Below are 20,741 nucleotides of genomic sequence, written 5' to 3' on the forward strand. Positions count from 1 at the left end.
GTGTATTCATGTGTGTTTTTACATATTTGTACATGCCTTTAAATGTGGACCATTTCAGGAGCATACAAACACCAGGTAACCCTGGATGCCTTTACGAGAGGACATCCAAACCTGCTGAGTAGATCACATCGTCTTCAGGTCACGTAATACTGAATTGGAGATGAGTTTAGATTTGGAGCCTTGTGGGACCTACAGACCATGACTTGAATGCAGAAACTTTGCTTTAACCCACTTCCTTCTGGTTATTGGAACTCTCCACAGAGTTAGTGCATGATTCTGATTCCTGCATGCCATGGGTAAAGTGCATGTGGTTCAGTGGTTTAGTAAATCGAAACGGTGGGTGGGCCAACACTTCTGTTTGTGCGTGTGTACGCATTCACAAACACATACACACACACTCATGTGCCGGACTTGACATTTTGTTCTTCTTAGTTTGAATTTACTGGGTAAGATATCCCCTCAGCATTCCTTGACCCGCCCTCCGCGGCTGTTGTCGACCAGGCGGACTCGAGTGGCTGCTCGGAAGTACCGCCTGGATTGGTTACACGAGAGAGACTGCCAGGGAGGCACCCCATGAGGGGGCTGTTCTCCTTGCAGAATCATATTCCCTTGCTCTTCTTTGTCCCTCCCACCTACACCCTCACATCTCCCCTTAAACTTGACCTTTTCCTTCCTCTTAACCTCACCCCTCCCCCTCTTCCCCCCTCCCCACATCCATGCACACCTTGCACTGAATTGTGATGCGATTTCAATATCCATTCCAGTGTTTTCCCCGCGTCTCGTCTAGCAAAGGAAATGTGTGACACTTTGGGAAAGTGTGTGAACAGCTGCCAAGGGAGCCCTTGTGCAAACACACATGATACACAATTCCCTGTACAATCAATTCCCCGACCTGTCCTCGAAGCACAGAAATCCTTACTTGGCAAAAGCATGAAGGGTTATATTCTTCCTGGTCCCTATGGAATATCTATAATTTCTGGACGTGTCTAAGATAACCGAGTAATTAATATAATAATCATATTCACAACATAGAAAGGGCTATCCTGTTAAATGACAACAGAGTAAATGAAACAGATAAATAAATGAATACTAATTGATCGTATAATAATATGAATATGATATAATATATTTATCAGGTAATACAAAGTGTTTAGCATAGTTTGTTTGTTTGCTTGTTTGTCCTTTCATGGCATATCTCAGCATATTGTCACTGCATGAACAAATCTGATTAAAGGCATAATTTACCATTTGCAGATGAAACAAAAACCCGGCTACAGTGCTTCAAAATAGTTCTAAAATGTGAGTTAGGGATAGAAACAAATAAAGTAAAAAAATTTAAATCAGTATAACTAATGTTAAGTATTCTTAAATTATCATTATTATGAAAAAATAGTGATATCTCCTTATATTTTAGGCTTTATTGTAATTTTTTTTACATGTTTGGATGTTTTGTGATACAACTTACCTACACATATGCATTAAATGTGGTATCTCAAACATTTTTTAAATCACTGGTCCCAATGGTAAACAGTACCTTTAATTGGTGCCAGAGTTAGTCACTTCAGACTTGACACAAACAATGCTTTAAAAGTTAATGTTATGATACCTCTTTCAGGAGACTAAAAAGTCAACGATTCTCTTTGTGAGATGACGCACTGTCGCTTTCTACGAATGAAGTGCCTGCTAGAAATAGCACCAACACCATTCTTACATTAGTCATGATGATATGATATCTGGGTTATGAGTACGAAAGACGCGGAGAGTAGACACAATGAGACACAAGTGTGTGCATACTAGGAATAGGAGAAAAAGGACACTGAAATATATTACACGGATATTGCAAAATGAAATTGTAAATGACATCTAGCTCCATTTCTAATACACATGCATCTGGCATAAGCGTCTGAACGCCATATACATTGTAACTTACTCATGCATGCACCTGGAAAAAGAGGCGAGGCACACTAATTCATTCTTTTGGTCAATTTTTGTCTGATCATTTTCATATGATCACTGCAGAGAAAAAAAAAAATATGCAGTCCCTTTAACCCGTTGAGGACGGGTTGATTTTGCTACAACATGTATTTCCCATAGACACTTGCCCGAGTATACTCGGGACTCGTCCTCAACGGGTTAACAATTCTTGCCTTGTCCTGAACAAGCTTCCCATAATGATGACACTTACATTATGGCGAAGCAACCATTACGGACGGTCATATTTCAACGTCACTCTGAGTGATCTTGAACATCCCTTCAAATCTACCATACCCCCTTTTTTAAATAAGGGTTTCCAAGAAATGTGGATGGGGCGGGGTGGACCTATAAGAAGGGTAAAGAAGATGGGAGATGAGGGGAGGAGAGTTAAGACTGGGAAACAAGCCAGTCTGGGGAAGCCGGAACTTGTTCTTCAAATTAATGATTCTTGCAATGAAAAAGAGCTTGATGCCAAATTCATGAATTTAAATAAATACACAGTGCAACTGATGGACACATTGCCCTTCATCAACATAAATGAGCACCAGTTACTGTAAAACCCATAAGTTTTTGTATGCATGAATTTCACATGGGGCCAAGTTTCGCAGAAATAAATAGCACCAAAAGTTTTTGTCTGTACACAGTGCCTTGAGTGCCAGTCGCTAATTCACAAAAGTTTCATGCTGCGAAAAAAGGCTATTGGCTCCAATTTGCAAAAGTTTCATGCCACGAAAAAGGCCGTCAGTTCCATTTCACGAAAGGTTCATGTCGCAAATGTTTCTATTTCTACAGTATTCAGTGTTTTAGTGGTAGCCATGATAAGAAGTCATGGGCATACACACTGGGTTTAATTATTTTGAATGATATGCAGTACACGTTGCTGTATGGGATAAGAACCATGACCAGCTATCTGCTTGAAGCTTGGTAGTCTAGTGGATATGATGCCTGTCCAGCAATCAGGAGGTCATGGGTTCAAATTCCACCTGAGTATGTAAGCATGCTCATGATATCTATCATGGCTATTAATACACTGAACACTGGATAATCAGGACTCATTTACATAAATAAAGAAATGGCAATGTGTCTATCAGTTGCAATGAACCTAATGTAAAATGAGAAATGTTTGCGTGCATTTTTATTTCGTGAATTTTGTGAGAGCAAAGATTTGCGAAATTAAAATGCACGCAAAAGTTCTTGTCTACATTGAATGTTAGAGGCAAATCGCGAAAATTTCATGCCGCGAAAACGCTGTCGACTCCAATTCGCGAACATTTCGTGCCACGAAAATATTGTGTTTTACAGTATTCCTTTTCTCTTTCTCATTTGACAAACAAATTTCCCACTTGTAATCATGTTTGGGAGAGTCATAATTCAAGCTTGCTTTCAGACTCAAAAAAAATGAACTTGATTACACTTAGCAGTTTTAGAACATTTTAGAAACGAGTTCTTCTGCCAATCTGAAAGTGCTCCCAATATCAATCTCCCTTCCTCCTCTTCCTTCTAAAGAGATGTTTAAAAAGGAGGGAAAGGGGTGGGACAGATATTACGGAATGTATTCAGGGCACATAAGTTCGTGGGTGGGGCAACAGATATGAAATAAGATGCCAGCCAACTGGCAGACTGAAGAGGAAGGGGGGGGGGGTTAAGGGGAGGGTCGTTAGTATGACAGGCTACTGGCGGGGCACCTGCCCGAGCCGAGCTCTTGATGGGACTTGAATTACCCTTTTCAATAAATCGCTCCACTCCGCTTTCAACTCGTCGAGTTGGTCACTTGAGTGGAGGGGTAGGCCAACCGGTTGAAGAGCGCTCATAAAATGAGTCCGGGGTTGGCCGGGAAATGGGAACGGCACGGCATACAGTGTACGGCATGCACAGGGAGATGGTAGTGGTGAGGGGGAATTCAGCGTGCAGAGCTGTACAACTTTTATGGCTGTGCTGTCTTAGTGTATTTTACATCAAACTTTGGAGGAGGGAAGGGCGTTTAGAAAGCCCTGTTGTGTTACATGCACTAGATACATAGTATTATCATTATTTATTCTTCCATCATACTATGCACACTGTTGTTCATGTTATTGTTCTGTCTTTGAGAACGCAGTAAATAAATGACCTGTCAATTCTAGCTCGTCTATGTATTAAAGATGAATTTAAAATCACACAAAACCTTCATTGGCATTTGGCTTTCTCTTTTGTCTCTAATCTAAATTCCATGATTTCAAGCATTCATTCCCATTTACAGCCTCCGTTTTGGCATTTGCCTATTACGAAAAGATGATTTTGTGTACTCATCTACTCAATTGTATAATAGGCATTCACATTTACAATATATAAAGAAGGAACTGACATGCAATAAAAATGACCATAAGAAGAATGTCAATATTATTCAACATAATACTAATGTGACAACATTTCAGTGATTGGTCCCTATCATCCAGTTAGCATGAATCCCAAACTTGTAAAAATGCATACATGTATTTACATTCAAACCCAAACTTGTAAATATGCATATAAAAATATGTATTTACATTCATATTACCACCAGGTTTTGGAAAGCTATTGACACATGTAAAACACAAACACACACAGCCACCTAATAATATTACAGAGATGCCTCAGTCAGCAAAACTAGAAATGTCGCTGTACCTGGTTATACCCCCGCCAAACAACATTTCATAAGCTTTGGTCAAAACAACATTTCATAAGCTTTGGTCAAAAAACTGAGGAAGTAGTTAAATCCGCAAGATCTTTCCTTGATCTTCTGCCATTAATATGCCGTTACCATGGCAACGTACTTTCGGGTACTGTCGAAAAATGCGTCTTGCACATCTACAACCAAAGGCACACATCTGTACCAAGTTTCATGGAAATTGGGCAAAAACTGAGGAAGTAGTTTGCAACACAAAATTTTCCATCATTTTGGCTCATAATATGTGAGCTGTTACCATGGCAACATACTTTTTGTCACTGTCAAGAAATGTGTCATGCTGACCTACATCCTAAGACAAACATTCAATATGAATTCCATGAGAATTGGAAGAACACTGATGAAGCAGTTTTGCCATGAAGCATTTTGCCCTATATTTTACCAATAACATGCCGTTACCATGGCAACGCACTTTTTGCCACTGCGGAAATATGTGTCTTGCACATTAACATATTCAGATGAACATCTGTACCTAATTTCATAAAAATTGATAAAAAACTGTGGGAGGAGTTCGCGACGCAAGATTTGTACCCATTTTTGCCCATAATATGCCGTTACCATGGCAACGTACTTTTGGGTACTGTCAAAAAATATGTCTTGCACATCTACAACCCAAGGCACACATCTGTGCCAAGTTTTATGGGAATCGGTTGAAAACTGAGGAAGTAGTTCGCGACGCAAGATTTGCAACGGACCGACCGCCCGACCGACCGACCACCCGACCGACCGCCCGCCCGACCGCCCGACCGACCGCCCGCCCGACCGCCCGACCGACCGCCCGACCGACCGTCCGCTGATTCCTATATACCCCCTTCAAACTTCGTTTGGCGGGGGTATAATAAGAACACAAACCAACAAGTCAGAACTTGAGATATGTCATTCAACTCTGCACAGGAATGCAAATTCTTCTTTGGCTCATTTCCACAATGATGCCTTTAATTGAGAAGATTTTCACGTGGAATCCTCATATTTCAAGCCAGCACAGACTTTGTTCATTCTCTATTACATGGCCAGCTGGGTGTGTAATAGACAAAACACACACAGGCACAAAGAGGCATCTTTATTGGGTTTGCGAAAATCTGAGCCGTTTAGCGGGCATTATACGCAATCAGGCACGACTCTGGAAGACAGGGGCACTCACGTTCATCGCCCAACCGTCCCACGTCTGCCCCAAACTTCCTACTGATTAGACTTATGAACTTCATTTGACAGGATACCTCTCCCTTTCTCTCTCTTGCTCTCTCCCTCTCACATCTCATTCTATCTCCCCACCCCCTACCCCCCCCCCCCCCACATGCCCATGAATAGATCATAATCCATTCACGGTCTAAGACGCATGAGGGCAAATACTGGAAAATATATTTTTCCCATAAGAATGTCACATGCTGTTTGAAGATATCATCATTCTAAATAGCTCCAAATAGGCAACCACCTTATTACCACCTGAACAGGGAGAGTACATTCTTTGGAAGGAAAAAAAATATATAACAACTCAAGAAAGGGAGATTTCTCACAATAAAGAGTCCAATTCCCATGGCGAAATGATCATGCATGCAGAATCCTCAAGAGTTGATTTGAGTTCCTGCGGTGAGTGGGTTTTTAAAGTTCAGGAGAAGATCAGCAAGACAGATCAAGTATTTTTGGAGAATTTATTAGTTTGCTGAGAGAGGTTGTTCCTCTCATCCTGCAAAACTATGAAATAGAGTCTCACAAATGAGAAGGTATGGCGTACATGAAAAGGTATGGGGCAAGTGATTCAAGTGATTGGACTGTTGTTCAAAATGTTGTTCCCATTTTGATCTTACTCTATCAAAATAAGTCAATCATGGCATAACATGCCATTTCGTCAACACTTAGAGTGACAGTCACACAGCCTTTAGAACACAAGTGTCTGACTATGAGCCATGAGAGAAATACTGAGGCAATTTGCCCGAGCAGGGAAATGCTATCGACTGTGTGCTGCCCTCTCTTGTTTAAAACATTATAGGGATACCCCCATTTGTCAGAGTCTTGAGTGTGTGTAGCAGGGTGACTAGCCTCTGAAAATCCACAAAACATACTGATGCTAAGTAAAAACAAAACCGCATGTAAAAAAAAAAAAGACGATGAATACAAAATGAGCAAAAAAACAACAACATATTTTCAAGTGAAATATATCTTTAGTTCAAAAGTGGGAAGGCTGCACTTACTAAGCATGATAAATCAATTTTTATTTGAAAAAAAAAAAACAATTTCAGAAGCATACTTATTATGGATAAAGAAGAAATGTACTGAATATTCATTTTTTTCTAAATTTTTGGCAGTTTTCGAATTACCTTACACAAGAACAAAGTTCAAGTGTTCTCTGGTATCTGCATTTCAATAAACCCCATACATCAAGGTACTGTAGCACCATCATCACTCCAAAAAACTGATGCAGCCATCATTCTCTGAAGGGAGAGGAAGAGGTTCATCAGTGAACACTGCATCTAGCACAACAGAGAAAGTGATAGGACGCCCTCTTGTGGACATCAGCCGTACAATCCCGATGGCTGGCCTGGAAGTGTGCAAACAAGATGGTAGTGGTACTCCCAATACACATACGAGCACAAAGCTTTTGAAGGCAAGTCAACCCAGGTGTGGGAAATTTGAACCCTGTACTTCTCACACTCATCAGGCATGGATATTTTGTTTTGCTGGGATTTTAGTCAACAATGGCACAAGCACTCGCATGAAAATACTTGGCCAAATGTTTTTCTCAATGCTCTGCAACAGATTAAACCTTAGTGATTGCTGCACGTTCAATAGCAGATGCCTGATTCCTCACTGTCAACTGAATGCATTCTAGCTAATTCCGTGAGAATTTGTTTTCTTTAATTGCAATCACTGCATCATTGTGTTTAAAGAAATAGGATCTGGGGTCTGTTTCATGAAAGTGTTATGAGAGACTTATTGCTTATAAGACAAACTTTAAAGTAGACATTCAAAGAGATCATTAAATTCTGCAATTTAGGCATCAGTAGAAAGCTCAGAAGACATAGAAGGCAATGGAATTTTGTTACCTCGCTTTCGCGTTGCTAGAAAGAAGTAAACGCTCACGAAAAACTGCGGTTTTCTGGAGCCTGATAAGGGCCAATTCGTCAGGAAAGATGCCCGTTTCGCCTGACGTCACGCACTGGATTTGCGGACTCTGCCCGGTGAATGTGTGTACAATGTTAACGGAGGTACAACCTGATTCTTTTGCATTTTATTTCCTTATGTAAAAGTCGAATTGAACGAAATATAACTTTTCATGGTTTAATAGTAATGAAGAAACATTTCTCTCTCGATTTTTTGTAATTCTTACAGATATTTTTGTCAATATTCAGGAATTCAAGCTACTTAGGTAATCTTATTTTTCTTACGTTTGTAATGTTAGCACGTTCAAGTTTCGCTGGTCACATGAAGCGTTTAATTGGAAATCATGAGGATGCCCATGACAGGATTGATAATCTAAGACATGGTGATGTTGACAATAACAAGCAGACTTACGAAAAATGGCGAAATATCAAAATAGGAGAGATTTTAAAACGAGGATCGAGATAACAACTTGTGCAGCCCAGTCTCGTAGCTCGCGATTGCTCGCATGCAGTATGTACTTGTATTAATCCGCGGTGAAGTGGCTCTACTGCTCCGATCCGCATTGTAGCCGCTCGCCGCACCACCATCCTCACTGCCTGCGTACCTGGCCTGTTACGTGATTAGCCAAGTCATGGAAGTACTTTCATTGGCGTAGGAACAATTGCATAACCACGTGTGTTTGTTTACGTTCGCGCCCGATACGATGTACTGTAATACTGTACGACTACACGAGTTTCTAACCAGGGAGGTGGGAAGAGAAGGAGTGGAATCTTCGACATCGACAAGGTTCGGTGTTTTCGCAAGTAATTACATCACTGCTTCACCAGTGTGCACACGCTCGTAAAACTTCCGTAAATGACATCTGCTATGATAGCTATCACGCCATTGCGCCTGACTAGTTGCTGACCTCAAACCGGTCAGACCAGGGAGGTGGAAAAGAAGATTACGTGTGGCGAACATTACTCGTACAGTATTGAGTTTATGTTCATCCATTATTATTACAAACAAATACATGCATAGAGAGCGAGTGATCAGCTGCAGGAATCTTGCGTCGAACGTCGAGGGGGCATGGAGCTGGCGCACATGTTCGAAGTACGTACAATAGTAAATGTTTCCATACACACACGTGTTTACGCACAGCTCTCACTAGACCGAGGAAGAAATCAGAGCACGAACACTAATATATTCACACACACGCAAATACACACAACGCAGTGCGAACCACACACCAGCACAGTGCATGAACAGCCGATGCAGACCAGCTGAGAGCGAGACGTACCATCCAGCTTGCTGTGACCGGATCTACTTTTTGAAGGCACGGAACCGAAATGCGGACAAAAACGTCTGAAAGAAATCTCTTTTATGCGCCGCTAGCATTCACAAATTTCATACTTTATGAGGATGAAATGTAAGGAAAAACTGTGAACTACAAGGACACATGCAAGAAAACTGCTAATAAACTAAATAAGTGGACTTGCTAGGCTCCTAAACACAACACTGAAAACAATTCACGGTAGTAGTCTATGGAGCGAACGTGTACTTTCAGAGTAAGAATCCAGTGCGTGACGTCATCGGGAAGGGGTATCGGCAGACCGTTCATCGGGGCATTTCGGGTTCACTTTTTCGTCCGATTTCAATAATTAATAAAAAATAGTTGGGATTGTTCTTTTCTCTCGATATTTTGTGTACACCTAGAACAGATGTTCAAATTCAATATTTTCTTATCAAATTTGTGTTTCGTGCTCTTTGAATTTCTACTTTAAATGAGATATTTTATGAAAGGGCAGTGAGTTGACTCAGTCGGTAGCGCGTCTACCTCACGATCCTAAAGACCCGGGTTCGAACCTGAGTCTGGACTGAGCAATGTTGTGTGTAATCATATCGTCCCCTCTGTTTTAGAAGCAAAACACTCTGTCCCTCGGATAGGACATAGAATGGAGGTCCCGTGTATGAGAGAGTCACAACTCATGCATGTAAAAGATCCCGCTTCATTCATTTATCGCAAAGAGCAGGGTGTTTAAGTGGTCCCGCCTCACATCCAACTGGACCCCATGGAAGACCATCTTAGTGTACCTGAGTACATATGGGATATCCAACCATCTTCTCAGATGGAAATGAACAAACAAACTTCTCTTTGAAAGTCAATCATAGCCACATGCAATCTGTATGAGCCACTTTGGCCATTCTGAGATTTATGTAGAGACTTAAATGCCTGATGAATTCATGAAATGGACCCCAGGACTTCAATATTCATGTGTCCTGCTATCCAGTAGTTTCATAGATTTTGTGTGTGTGTGTGTGTGTGTGTGTGTGTGTGTGTGTGTGTGTGTGTGTGTCTGTGTCTGTGTCTGTGTCTGTGTCTGTGTCTGTGTGTACAGCAATACCATGTATGCTACATGAAGCAAAATGTTACCAGTGTTTTCTTGATGATTCACTGTTGAAAACTGTGTGAACTCTTTGAAGGCCATGTATGGATCACCGACTGTAAACGCAGGTTATGAATGAGTAACAGCACATGTTACATTTTACATTGAGGTTGATGCTTTATTCTTTACAGCAAGATCACACAAGGATATATCAGTGTACATTTCAATTACTACAGTGGGTGAAAGAACAGGGATTTACAATTTTCAGTATGGTTTCAAAATTAATTTGAAGTGCACGCTTTGCAAACTGCATGCATACAATCTCTCACAGCCACACCCAATCAGCACATGAATCTATTTTGTATTTAAAACAAATGTCAGCCATGCACAAATAGCTGTGAGCCAGGAGGTCACTGACCTTCATGAAAATTTTTGAGATATAAAACTTCTCATGATCAACAGAAGATACAAAGTAGTGTAATATTTTCTTACCCGTGATGAGAATCAGGTTGGTCTTTACTCTCGTGGACCTCTCGGTATCCAGGCAGCGGTCGTCCACTGGGAGGAAGTCCCAGCACCTTCTCCTGGAGAACAGGGTTGTCCCCTGGCAAGACGCTGGAAGGAACCCCTAATACCTTGTCGAGAAGATCAGGGTTATCTGACGGCAAGACAATGGGTTTTCTCTTCAGCTTGCTGGAGACTGGTGTCAGGCTGGCTGGAGGTACGTCCATGAGAAGCTGTTTGGCCATCTCCGGATCAAGACTGTCCAAGGATTCCACGGTCATTGTCGTTGACATGCTCACGCCGGAATCAGTGCTGCTGGCAAGGTCGAGAGGGGAGCTCCTGGAGCTCAGCTCTGAAGGGGAGCCCCTTCTCCTGACGTTGGAGATGAGGTCTTTGGGACCAAAGAGGCGGATGCGGTCTGCCGTGGAGGGAAGATTGTCCAGGCTCTGGCCTTTCAGCTGGTGAGGTAGCCTGTCCTGGATCTGAGGCCCGAATCCTTCCGCGCTGCGTTTTGAGTGCAGTTCTGCATGCATCACAGCCTGATGCTGGTCCTTCCTGTCAATCAGTCCAGCAGGACGGATCGGACTCTGAAGACTCGAGTGAAAGGGGGAATCCACACTGGCGGAGTGCACGAGTTTCCGAGGGCCACTTAACCCTCGAGGATGCGAGCGGTGGCTTTTACTGCTTAACATCCCGCTCTTCCACTTGACATTCTGGGAATCTGATCTTGTCCGAACACTGAACTTGTCCTCCGACTGCAGCTGCTCTCCTATTGTCTCTAGATCGATCCTATCAAAGCTGCCAGTTCTGTAGACACCAGAGAGTCGATGTAATTGCCGCTGACTCTGGCTGATTGCACCATCCCTGTTGCTACCCCCCAGGGTGCCCTTGTTCCTGGATGCTTCACTGTCCATTCGCTGAAGCACAGCCCCTCCTTGACCCGTCCTCACAAAACCATTTGCGCCATGGGGTTGCAGCTTTCCCCTGCCCGCCCCAGTCTCCGATTCATCCAGGTCCCACGACCTGCTGCGGCCATGAGTGGCAAAGACCTGGCTCCTCGGCCCAGACCACGAGGACCTCTGCGCCGTCTTTGTGCTGAAGAAGGCGGAGCGGGCGCTGCCCCCTACTTTGACACCCTCACTCCCGACTGGGCCCCCATTAGATACTTCCACAGCTTTGGACTGCCTGTCCTGGATGCGATTTAGGAGGTTGCAGGCAGATGTGCCATCATCTGTGAGGGTTTCATCTTTCTGCTCCTCCGTGAGTGTTGTGTCCGCTGTGGAGTCCCAGATGCTGGTCTGGTCGAAGGAGGGACTGGGCTCCGGATCAAAGTCAAAGTCCTCAAAGCAGTACTGTTCAGCATCCATCCTGCATATATAATGACAATAAAAAACACAAATTGGAAACATTATAGTGCAAACCTTGGCCAATCAGCACTGACATTTTTTAACAGTGTTGCCTATCAATGAACCAGAGGGGAAAGAATAAGAAAATGGCCACCAAAGAAGGAAATAAAGAAGGCATCCACATTCACTAACTGCTTTCTGTGGCTTTAAATCATATACAAAAGGTATGACTAATGACAAAAAAATATATACATAAATATGTGATATATATGCTGATGTCTTGAAAAGCATCATTGTATGTAATGATGAAAGAGTCGTAATTACACACAGCTGGATGGACAAGTGCAAATCATTGCAAAGAAGACCCTACTTGTAATTCACCTACAAGAAGGACGCATGAAAATGCCAGTCAACTCTCTTAACCCATGAGCAACATGTTTATACACCGTATAGAGTCAACAGGAATATTATCGGCTGATGGGCAACATGTTAACCTGTTGAGGACGAGTCCCCAGTATACTTGGGCTAGTGTCTATGGAGAATGTGTTGTAGCAAAATCAGCCAGTTCAAAGATCAACAGGTTAATATACAAGTGTAGGCTGATAATACTGTGTGCATTTCATGTGCCTTTACTTTCTATGGCACTTCAAACACAACCTCAAAATGGCTGGTGGGTGAATATTTCTTGATCTGAAATATCCATGACACAATATTGCTCCTATCCCTGAATGTTCAGTCATCTAGTCCTACATACATAAAAAGGAATCAATATTGTCGGTAATCGCCAGTCATGCATTGCATATGACAGATTAACGTCGCACCTCCCCAGACTGCTTGTTTGTATTCACAGGACATGCAATACATCAATTGTGCCTTGATTGATAGTCGCTTTAATAGATGATGTACACACCTGCAACTGGAAATTCAATGTGTGGTTGATGTACTAAAAAAAAAAAAATTGTGCACAAACAAAAACAAAACAACTGTCCTTTCATAACACTGACAATGTGAGCATGTGCTTCATGGGAGGCGGGAACCCTTCTTAGTGCAAATCAGAATTTGATCACTAAGTATGACATTTATTACTCATCTCAGTCTACTGATAACAATCTCGGTGTTAAATCAGTCATCCGTAATGCCACACTGGGGTTCCGCAAAATGACATCTAAACAACACTCCAACTACCCACCTTTAAATGGATCGCAGCCTCTTAAAAACACAGAAGGGGTAATGATTTTTTTTCATTGCATTGTTGTATCAGTATAAGTGTATTCAAATGTTGTAATCATTATGTGTTGGAAATGAAACAAAATGAAATGAAACGATAATGGTACAGAAAAAAAAAAATCATTGACTGCCTATGAAGTAGAACTAAAGACACCCTACAACAGAAACCCAAAAATGTATCCTCTTTCCTCTGCCCTATCACACTGTACTGAGCATTTGCTACACACCTGAAATCAAACTATGCTGGATGTGGACAACAATATGTGGGTAGTGTCATTATCTAGCAAAATTCTGAATAGCGTTCAGACCAGGCAAAACATTCCCACATCTAGCAGGAACAGGAACAGAATTTTTGACAAGTAGAGAGAAGGGGATAGATGGAGAAAGAAAGATTGGGGGAAAAAAGACAAACAAGAATAAAGGGAAGAAAGAGAGAAGGTGAGAGACAAATATGTATAAAAAAGGGAAGAGAAAGAAAGACAGGGTGAAAGACGAGAAAGAGATGGAATGATAGAAACAGGAGAGAGGAAGGAGAGAGTAACCACAAAAAAGTGTGTTATTACATATACACCTTCACTTTCTTCAAGAGAATCCCAACTCTATGTCAAGTTGATTTTGTTTTGAAATGTTGAACAACTTACTCTACATATTTCCAGAAAAATACAGTTGTATCGGTCACAGACATACAGAGCTGACAAATTCTGCAGATCAGAAAACATACTGAAACACAGGGAAAATGCTACTCTGCCAATGGAAAAAATAAAAAACATATCTTGGTTTAAACAATAGGAGAGTTGCATGTATCCATGTGCAAAATTTGACAATTCTAGAAATGAGCATATATTTCACTTCAAGAATGTTGTGTTTTCTTTTATTCTCTGCATCAGGGAAAATAAAAGTAAAAACATGCTAGTTGGTGGATCTCTAGCACGCAAATTAGTTGACAGTCCACACTGAATCTTGTCTGTATTCCCTTTCTGTTCAGAATTCAAGAAAAGGGTTGTGGAGAAAATATGACATCACACTGTCACTTCTATCCTTTGATAGACTGGTCACACAGCAAACAAACAGTCTAAACCTTTGTATATGATTGTCTGTCTAATTTTGCTTTCACATGGTGGTTTTTATACCATCATATATCATATTCTCTGTTGAGCAAATTCTTCACTTCACACATCTTACAATCACTACTTGTAAAATCTACATCAAATTCCCCAGAGTGTGACTACAGATTCTGTAACATCAGAAGAGAGCAAATTACATAAGATTACCCAGTTTGCCGATCTGCTACTTGACACACAACTCTATTCAAAACAGCTGTTAAAATTTTGCCTAGTTTACGTATTGGCTTTCATTCAGAACAACTTTCCCTCATTGAGTTAAAATTCTCCTCAGTCTCTTAAAATTGTTAAACTGAGCACTAAACTACAGTATGAGGGAATACTGACTCCACAATACCAGTGCAGAGCAAATTACAGAAAATTATCCAATCATCCAGGCTGCTATTTGTTACACAAACTGTGCACATCGCCCTCAGTGCAGGTTGTAGTCACAATGCCCCTTTCATCGACCACCTTAGAGTCAAAGCCCTTCAAACACCAACGGAGCACAAAAATAATCAATAGGCACTAATCACCTACAAGCAATGTGCTTGTGTGTATGATGACAGGGGGGAGGCGGTCTTCGCAGACATGAGGGTGAACTCAAGACCCTTGCTGGGGGAGTTAGAATGTTTGTCCTCTTGGAGGGGAAAAACGAAAATGGGGGAAATAATCTCTTCATTTTTGTTGGGAGGAAATATTAATCCCACGTGTAGAGAGGATTTTCAGGAGTAGAATGGCTACTTATTACAAGGCAAACGCAACAGACAAAAAGTCTTAATCATTCAATTCTGTTCCATATAATTAAGTGACATGAATATATCCAGTGTTGGCCTACATTATACGTTAGTCTAAGATTGACTGCATAAAACATATCTGGAACTGTTACATTTGCAACAAAGTCTGTCACATGAAGCTGAGAACCATAGATCAACGATACTGTGTGGTTTTCACACACAACAAACAAACAAACAAACAAATAATATATCTGAGTTTGACACACACCCACATGTAAGCTTGCCAAAGGTAACCAAGTCTGTAGCTATCTGGCAAGTGAAATGTGCAAGCTTTGTGATCAAGTGGTTTAGGCTCTTGGCTCTTTAAACATGAGGTCCTGAGTTCAAATCCTTGCTTGGTGCACACAATATAAGGCAAGACACAACATTACATTTGTACATCTTTGTTTTTTTAATAATGCTCTTGATAAAGGAGCATATTTTAAAAGGTAACATCTCGTATCAATAAACTATGCATGATGATAACAATGTCCTTTGGGAGAACAGGGTTGCACACTTAAAAGGTTGCCAGGCTACCATGGTTACAAAGATATACATCACACATACTTTCACTTGAGAAAAAGGGAGTGTGGTAGGGATGAAGCAGATGTACATGTAGAGAAACAAAAACTCTAAAACAAACAATTGTCATTCCAGTGCTTGGATTATCAGAATTTGTCTTTGACATCTATTCTCTAAATCAACTGTCATGAATGTCACAGCACTTGAATGTTGGTGGGAAAGTGGGACAGACATTATAGTGTGAACAAACACTCAGTGGAAATGATGCATGCTTTAATAGAAGACACCTCCGACTGTGGTTCACCATTCCTTAGCTTTACAGACTGAACTGGATATAATATGCCCACGGACATCAATTAGCCCAGGACGCATTTGCACAAATCAATATGAATGTTCATACGCTGAGATACATACAAAAGGCACCCAGGTGAACAAGGAGTGCTAGTACACAGAGGAGAGACTACATGTAGGCACATAGAACTGAAAGGAGAGAGTGAATGTTAGACAGGTTGTGAAAGAGAAAGAAAAGGAAAGAAGGGAGAGAGAGGAGGGGTTGACTGAATACGGGTTGAAGAAACATGAGGGAATGACCCACTGAAGGTGGGACAGCTAGGTTATTGTCCTTACGTCATTTTTTATTAATTTGACCCATTACACAAAGGACCCATGTTGATGGTTCGTCTAATGAAATATGCTTTACATGTGGCAAAGATAACGAAGGTGATCGATGTGACCAGAGACCCAACATTACAAGCAGTGGCAGGCTAGTCTTTTCTTTCAGACCAAATTCTCTCCTCCTGTGGAAAAGCCCAATAGCACTTGACTTCTGAGATGGTCATAAAGTCTTGCACCTTGGCGCAGTATCCCTGAAGGCTATCACAGTCTGTGACTGAGAAATATGGCAGTGCAACATGGCCTTGATTGGGTTAATTGGTCAATAAAAAGTCTCCGGCAACCAAACTACCAACTAATGGGCCAGTAATTGGCTCTCACATTTGTGGATCACGCCTCTACATCGTAAGTCACTGGGATGTGTCTGCATTGATCAGCCAGTTTTACACCCATTAAAGAGATATCAAACACCAGTTTTCGTACTCTACCAGTTTCTTGGCAAATCTGTGATACAACTTACAAGTTACTATAGTGTATCTTATAACCTTTTTACACAGTACATTTCTGTGCCCAAAAACTAAAAAGAAATTTATTAAGCAGAAGAACCATTAGTTTCTATTGTCTCCATAAAACAATGTGATTACTCCTCTTTCCATGTTTTTAATCTGAAATCTTGATTTGAAAATGAAAAATTCAGCATATCAGCAGATATCAACAATGTTTATACTATGTACATAATGTAGACATATATTTGAGGCGAGTAATAATCTCCCGTACTAATAACTTTAATTTAAACAATGCAGTTCAACAACAAGCTAAATGGTTGATCGCATTTGACATATGGCGTGCCTGAGATGTTTGATTTACAAACGGACCCTGATTGATCTGGCCGATCATCAATGACATACTGGATGAAACCAGCAGGATGTAATGCAGAGGGACAGAATCTGTTTGAAAGGCAATCTGACAATTAGGCGAGAAAAACAGTGGTCACATTGATCATCGCACTGAATGCTCAAATTGATTGAAAGTCCCCAATCGTGTGGCGCACAAAGCGCCTAAGTACTGCAGCCTTGAACGGCAAAACCACTATCAACGTGTGGTGAAATGACGCAATATGGCTGTCCCTCCCCCCCCCCCCCACCACCACCGCTAGATAGTACACAACCATTTTGAGGAGGTATGATCTGTCACAAAATAAACAGCTAGCTACAGCAATTATTTCAGACATCATACTCCGAAATGAAAGACCAAAATGTACATATGAGAGAACTAATTTTCTGAACACTTACATTTAAAAAAAAAAAAAATCAAATACAGTTGTATTGTGGTCCAAATCGATGTTAGTGGAAAGGTATTATCCATAATGGAAGTAGATTGGATATCATTCATTCAATAATTGTGAGCTTCAGATCTGCGATGATATATGGCTATGATGTGCCTCCTCCCGGGTTTGACAACGGTAACTGGAATCGTTTGCCACGAGAGAGAAAGACATCATGTACACTGTAACTCACAACCCTTCTTCTTTTCCTGTGTTTACAACTATCTGCAATTTCATCTTTTCCTGTGTTTACAACTATCTGCAATTTCATCTTTTCCTCATGAAGATAAACATTCTGTGTTATCTACCAATGGTACATTGTATACCCGGGATACTGATATATGCTACATAACCTACAAGGCAGCACTAATGAAGTTTATCATCCTTGTTCAACAGCTTTCAAAAACATGAAATAAGAGCACTACCCTCTTTCCAGACTAGACCCTTCTCTTGGTAAAACAATAAAAATCCTTAAAGAGCAGTTGAATTATTGTGTCATGGCAGCTCATAAACTGCACCCAGACTTCAGGGGGCCACCAGCTCAAACCAGGACACCAGAAAAAGACATGTAATGTCACATTCATCCCCTTTCAGACTAGGGAATTCTTATATGGATACAAGACGTAAGGATATGGGACATTTCTATGTGTCTGAATGACCGTATAATGTTATATGCCTTATATCATCCATGTATATCCTGGTATACGTACATAGCATATCAAAATGATAGTTTGAGCATTGATTCCTTCAAATATACAACATTAGTAAATTCATACCATGTATCATGTCTGAATACTCTCATATAATCGTGCGTCGTATAAGTAGGCAGGGCTTATTCGCATTGCACATCAGCGTGAGCAAGAAATATCAGATGAATGCACTTCAAAGCATAAAAACAATGTGCAAAGTTCATACTGCTTAAGGGAGAAACTCATATTCATGAGCTCGATCATGAGCTTCTTGTGAAACATGACCGTGTGCGAAGCCTAATGCTGCCATATGATTATCGTGTATCGAGACATTTTGTCCTAATGGTCTCATGTGAATACATTTTCATACTTGAATGTAAGATGAAGAGGTTTAGTGGATGAAACCAAAGGTCTCAGGTTCAAATCCTGCATTCATCCTTGGACAAGATTAACTGTCTGTGATGTCCCTTTTGACCCAAGTGAATGAATGGGTATTTAGCAGCCCCTCCCCCTTCTTTTTTTTTTTCTTCTTTTTTTTTGGGGGGGGGGGTGCAGGGGTCATAGTCAATGGTACAACCAAATCTGGTAAGTATGAGTATAGAGAAACAAGCTTCAAGACACCTGAATTGATGTACATCATGGATCCTACCCTTCCTACATAGTGCATGGCACGGTCATATGTACAGCTATACCTAATGATATTGACCTATCATCTTATTCTAATGTCATTTCAGTTGCTCAGCCACTACACAACACACAGGCAACATAGAATTCCATCACAAATGACAAGCTACAAATAGTTTACTCTTAAGCTCTTCTTTTCCTGCTTGACTTGCTTGTAGTTGGTATTTTTGTAGCCATTCAATTCATTAAAAGTGTTGTTGTTGTTGTTGGTTTTTTCCTGCTCTGTTTACAGGCGGGTCAGGTGCATTGTTCAACAATACGTTGAGGTATTTCTGCCTCTTTTTCTTTTTTTCTTGTCTGCATCAGCCGACTGGCTTTCACCACGGCATGCCTATTGATTTCTGCACGGCTCGGTTGGCCGGCATTGTTTCAGCATTGATTGTTGGGTTACGGAGGGGAAAGAAGTCAGGAGCCACATGGTACACCGTTCCAACTCGACCGAACATCACAAAACATTCGAGTCCCTCATGTGCAACATCTTCGCCTGCTAGCAGATAACCACATCAGTCAAAATAAATGCTTGCAGTTTGATATTCGGTGTTCTTTCAGTGCTAATTAGCACAGAAAACTCCATAGCATTTGTACACACTGCCAAAAGTTCTAGCACAAAAAGGGTTAATCCATTGTGTGCTTTGAGGGTTGATAGGCAGTGCAAACTCCATAGCATTGTATACACTCTGCCTAAATTCCATGGTACAGAAAGGGCTGAGCTACAGTCATTCAATAGCTATTCGATTGAACCATCACTTCCCACGTATGTTACGTCAACACAGAAGCAATGGACAGCTTACGCGCGCAGCCATATTGTGCACATCCGCCGAGAGAGGGCTCACTTTATCATTCATAAAAAATACTTTGATTCGGGTTCCGTTCGAAACCGATCAAATGAGCGAGGGTGGTGACTCAAGATCTGACGTCATTAGAAAAACTCAGAGTGGTTTCCAAACATGTTTCAGAGAAAATCCAGAAGAGCAAGATATACCCAATCTCTCATAAAAATTAGAACGTTCCTAGCAAAACATTCAACTCGCAATGGGTCGACGTTTGAAGTCATGTCGCTGTCATGACGAGTTGGTCCCATGGGACACACAGAGAGGATCGTAATTACGATCAATTTTCAGCTTATTTTCTTCACTTTTTCGGTGTTTCGACGGGATTTTTCTGTGAAATGTGATGGCCTGTTTGACATTATTCAGGACATTCCTGTTAAGTTCATGTGGTTCCTGTTCATCTTAGAATTTTTTTGCGAATCATTTATTACCCTTGAATTTGACCTTGTGCACTGCTCAGGGCAGTTCGATTTACACTTTACGGCAAATCAAATATATGGTCACCACACGGGCCGCGACACGGGCGGCGCGGGTTACTTTACAGTCGACCGCGGAGCCGAGCGCCGCGGGCCGGGGCCAGAGGGGCGGGTGGTGGCCAAGGTTTAATACGGAAGGATTGTGCCAGTAATTCATCCCACGAACTCCTGTACCGGTACATCGTGCTACTACTGTTACAATCAAAACTTCCACACATGAAAAACGACTTGACTGTACAGGAGAGAACACATAACTTTTACAAAGACTGCACAGTTCACTTTGCACACCAGTGACAGTGCACAAAAGCCAAGCGGACAACACTAAGCACTGCTAAGGCAGTCAGATGTCTGTCCATCAGTCACCATTGACTGCTCATCATTTCAACCATGTTCATTACCATTGCACCATCAGTTGACAGAAAAAAAACACACATTAGTTTGCTAACAATTTCATTTGAGAGAGCAGTAAAGTCCAGGCTGACTGACCAGCACTGACTTGAAATCTCTCAAA

General features: G+C 41.4%; 1 protein-coding gene across 1 annotated transcript in view; it reads right to left on the minus strand.

Moving 5' to 3' along the window:
* LOC140231646 (uncharacterized) overlaps positions 1 to 20,741 on the minus strand; it is a 110,002-nt gene that overhangs the window by 85,035 nt on the left and 4,226 nt on the right. Inside the window, exon 2 of the mRNA XM_072311796.1 lies at positions 10,633 to 12,012. Within this exon, the coding sequence (XP_072167897.1) occupies positions 10,633 to 12,012 (1,380 nt within the window). The remainder of the gene's footprint in view (positions 1 to 10,632; positions 12,013 to 20,741) is intronic.

This window comes from Diadema setosum, chromosome 8 (genome assembly GCF_964275005.1).
Source record: "Diadema setosum chromosome 8, eeDiaSeto1, whole genome shotgun sequence".
NCBI lineage: Eukaryota > Metazoa > Echinodermata > Echinoidea > Diadematoida > Diadematidae > Diadema > Diadema setosum.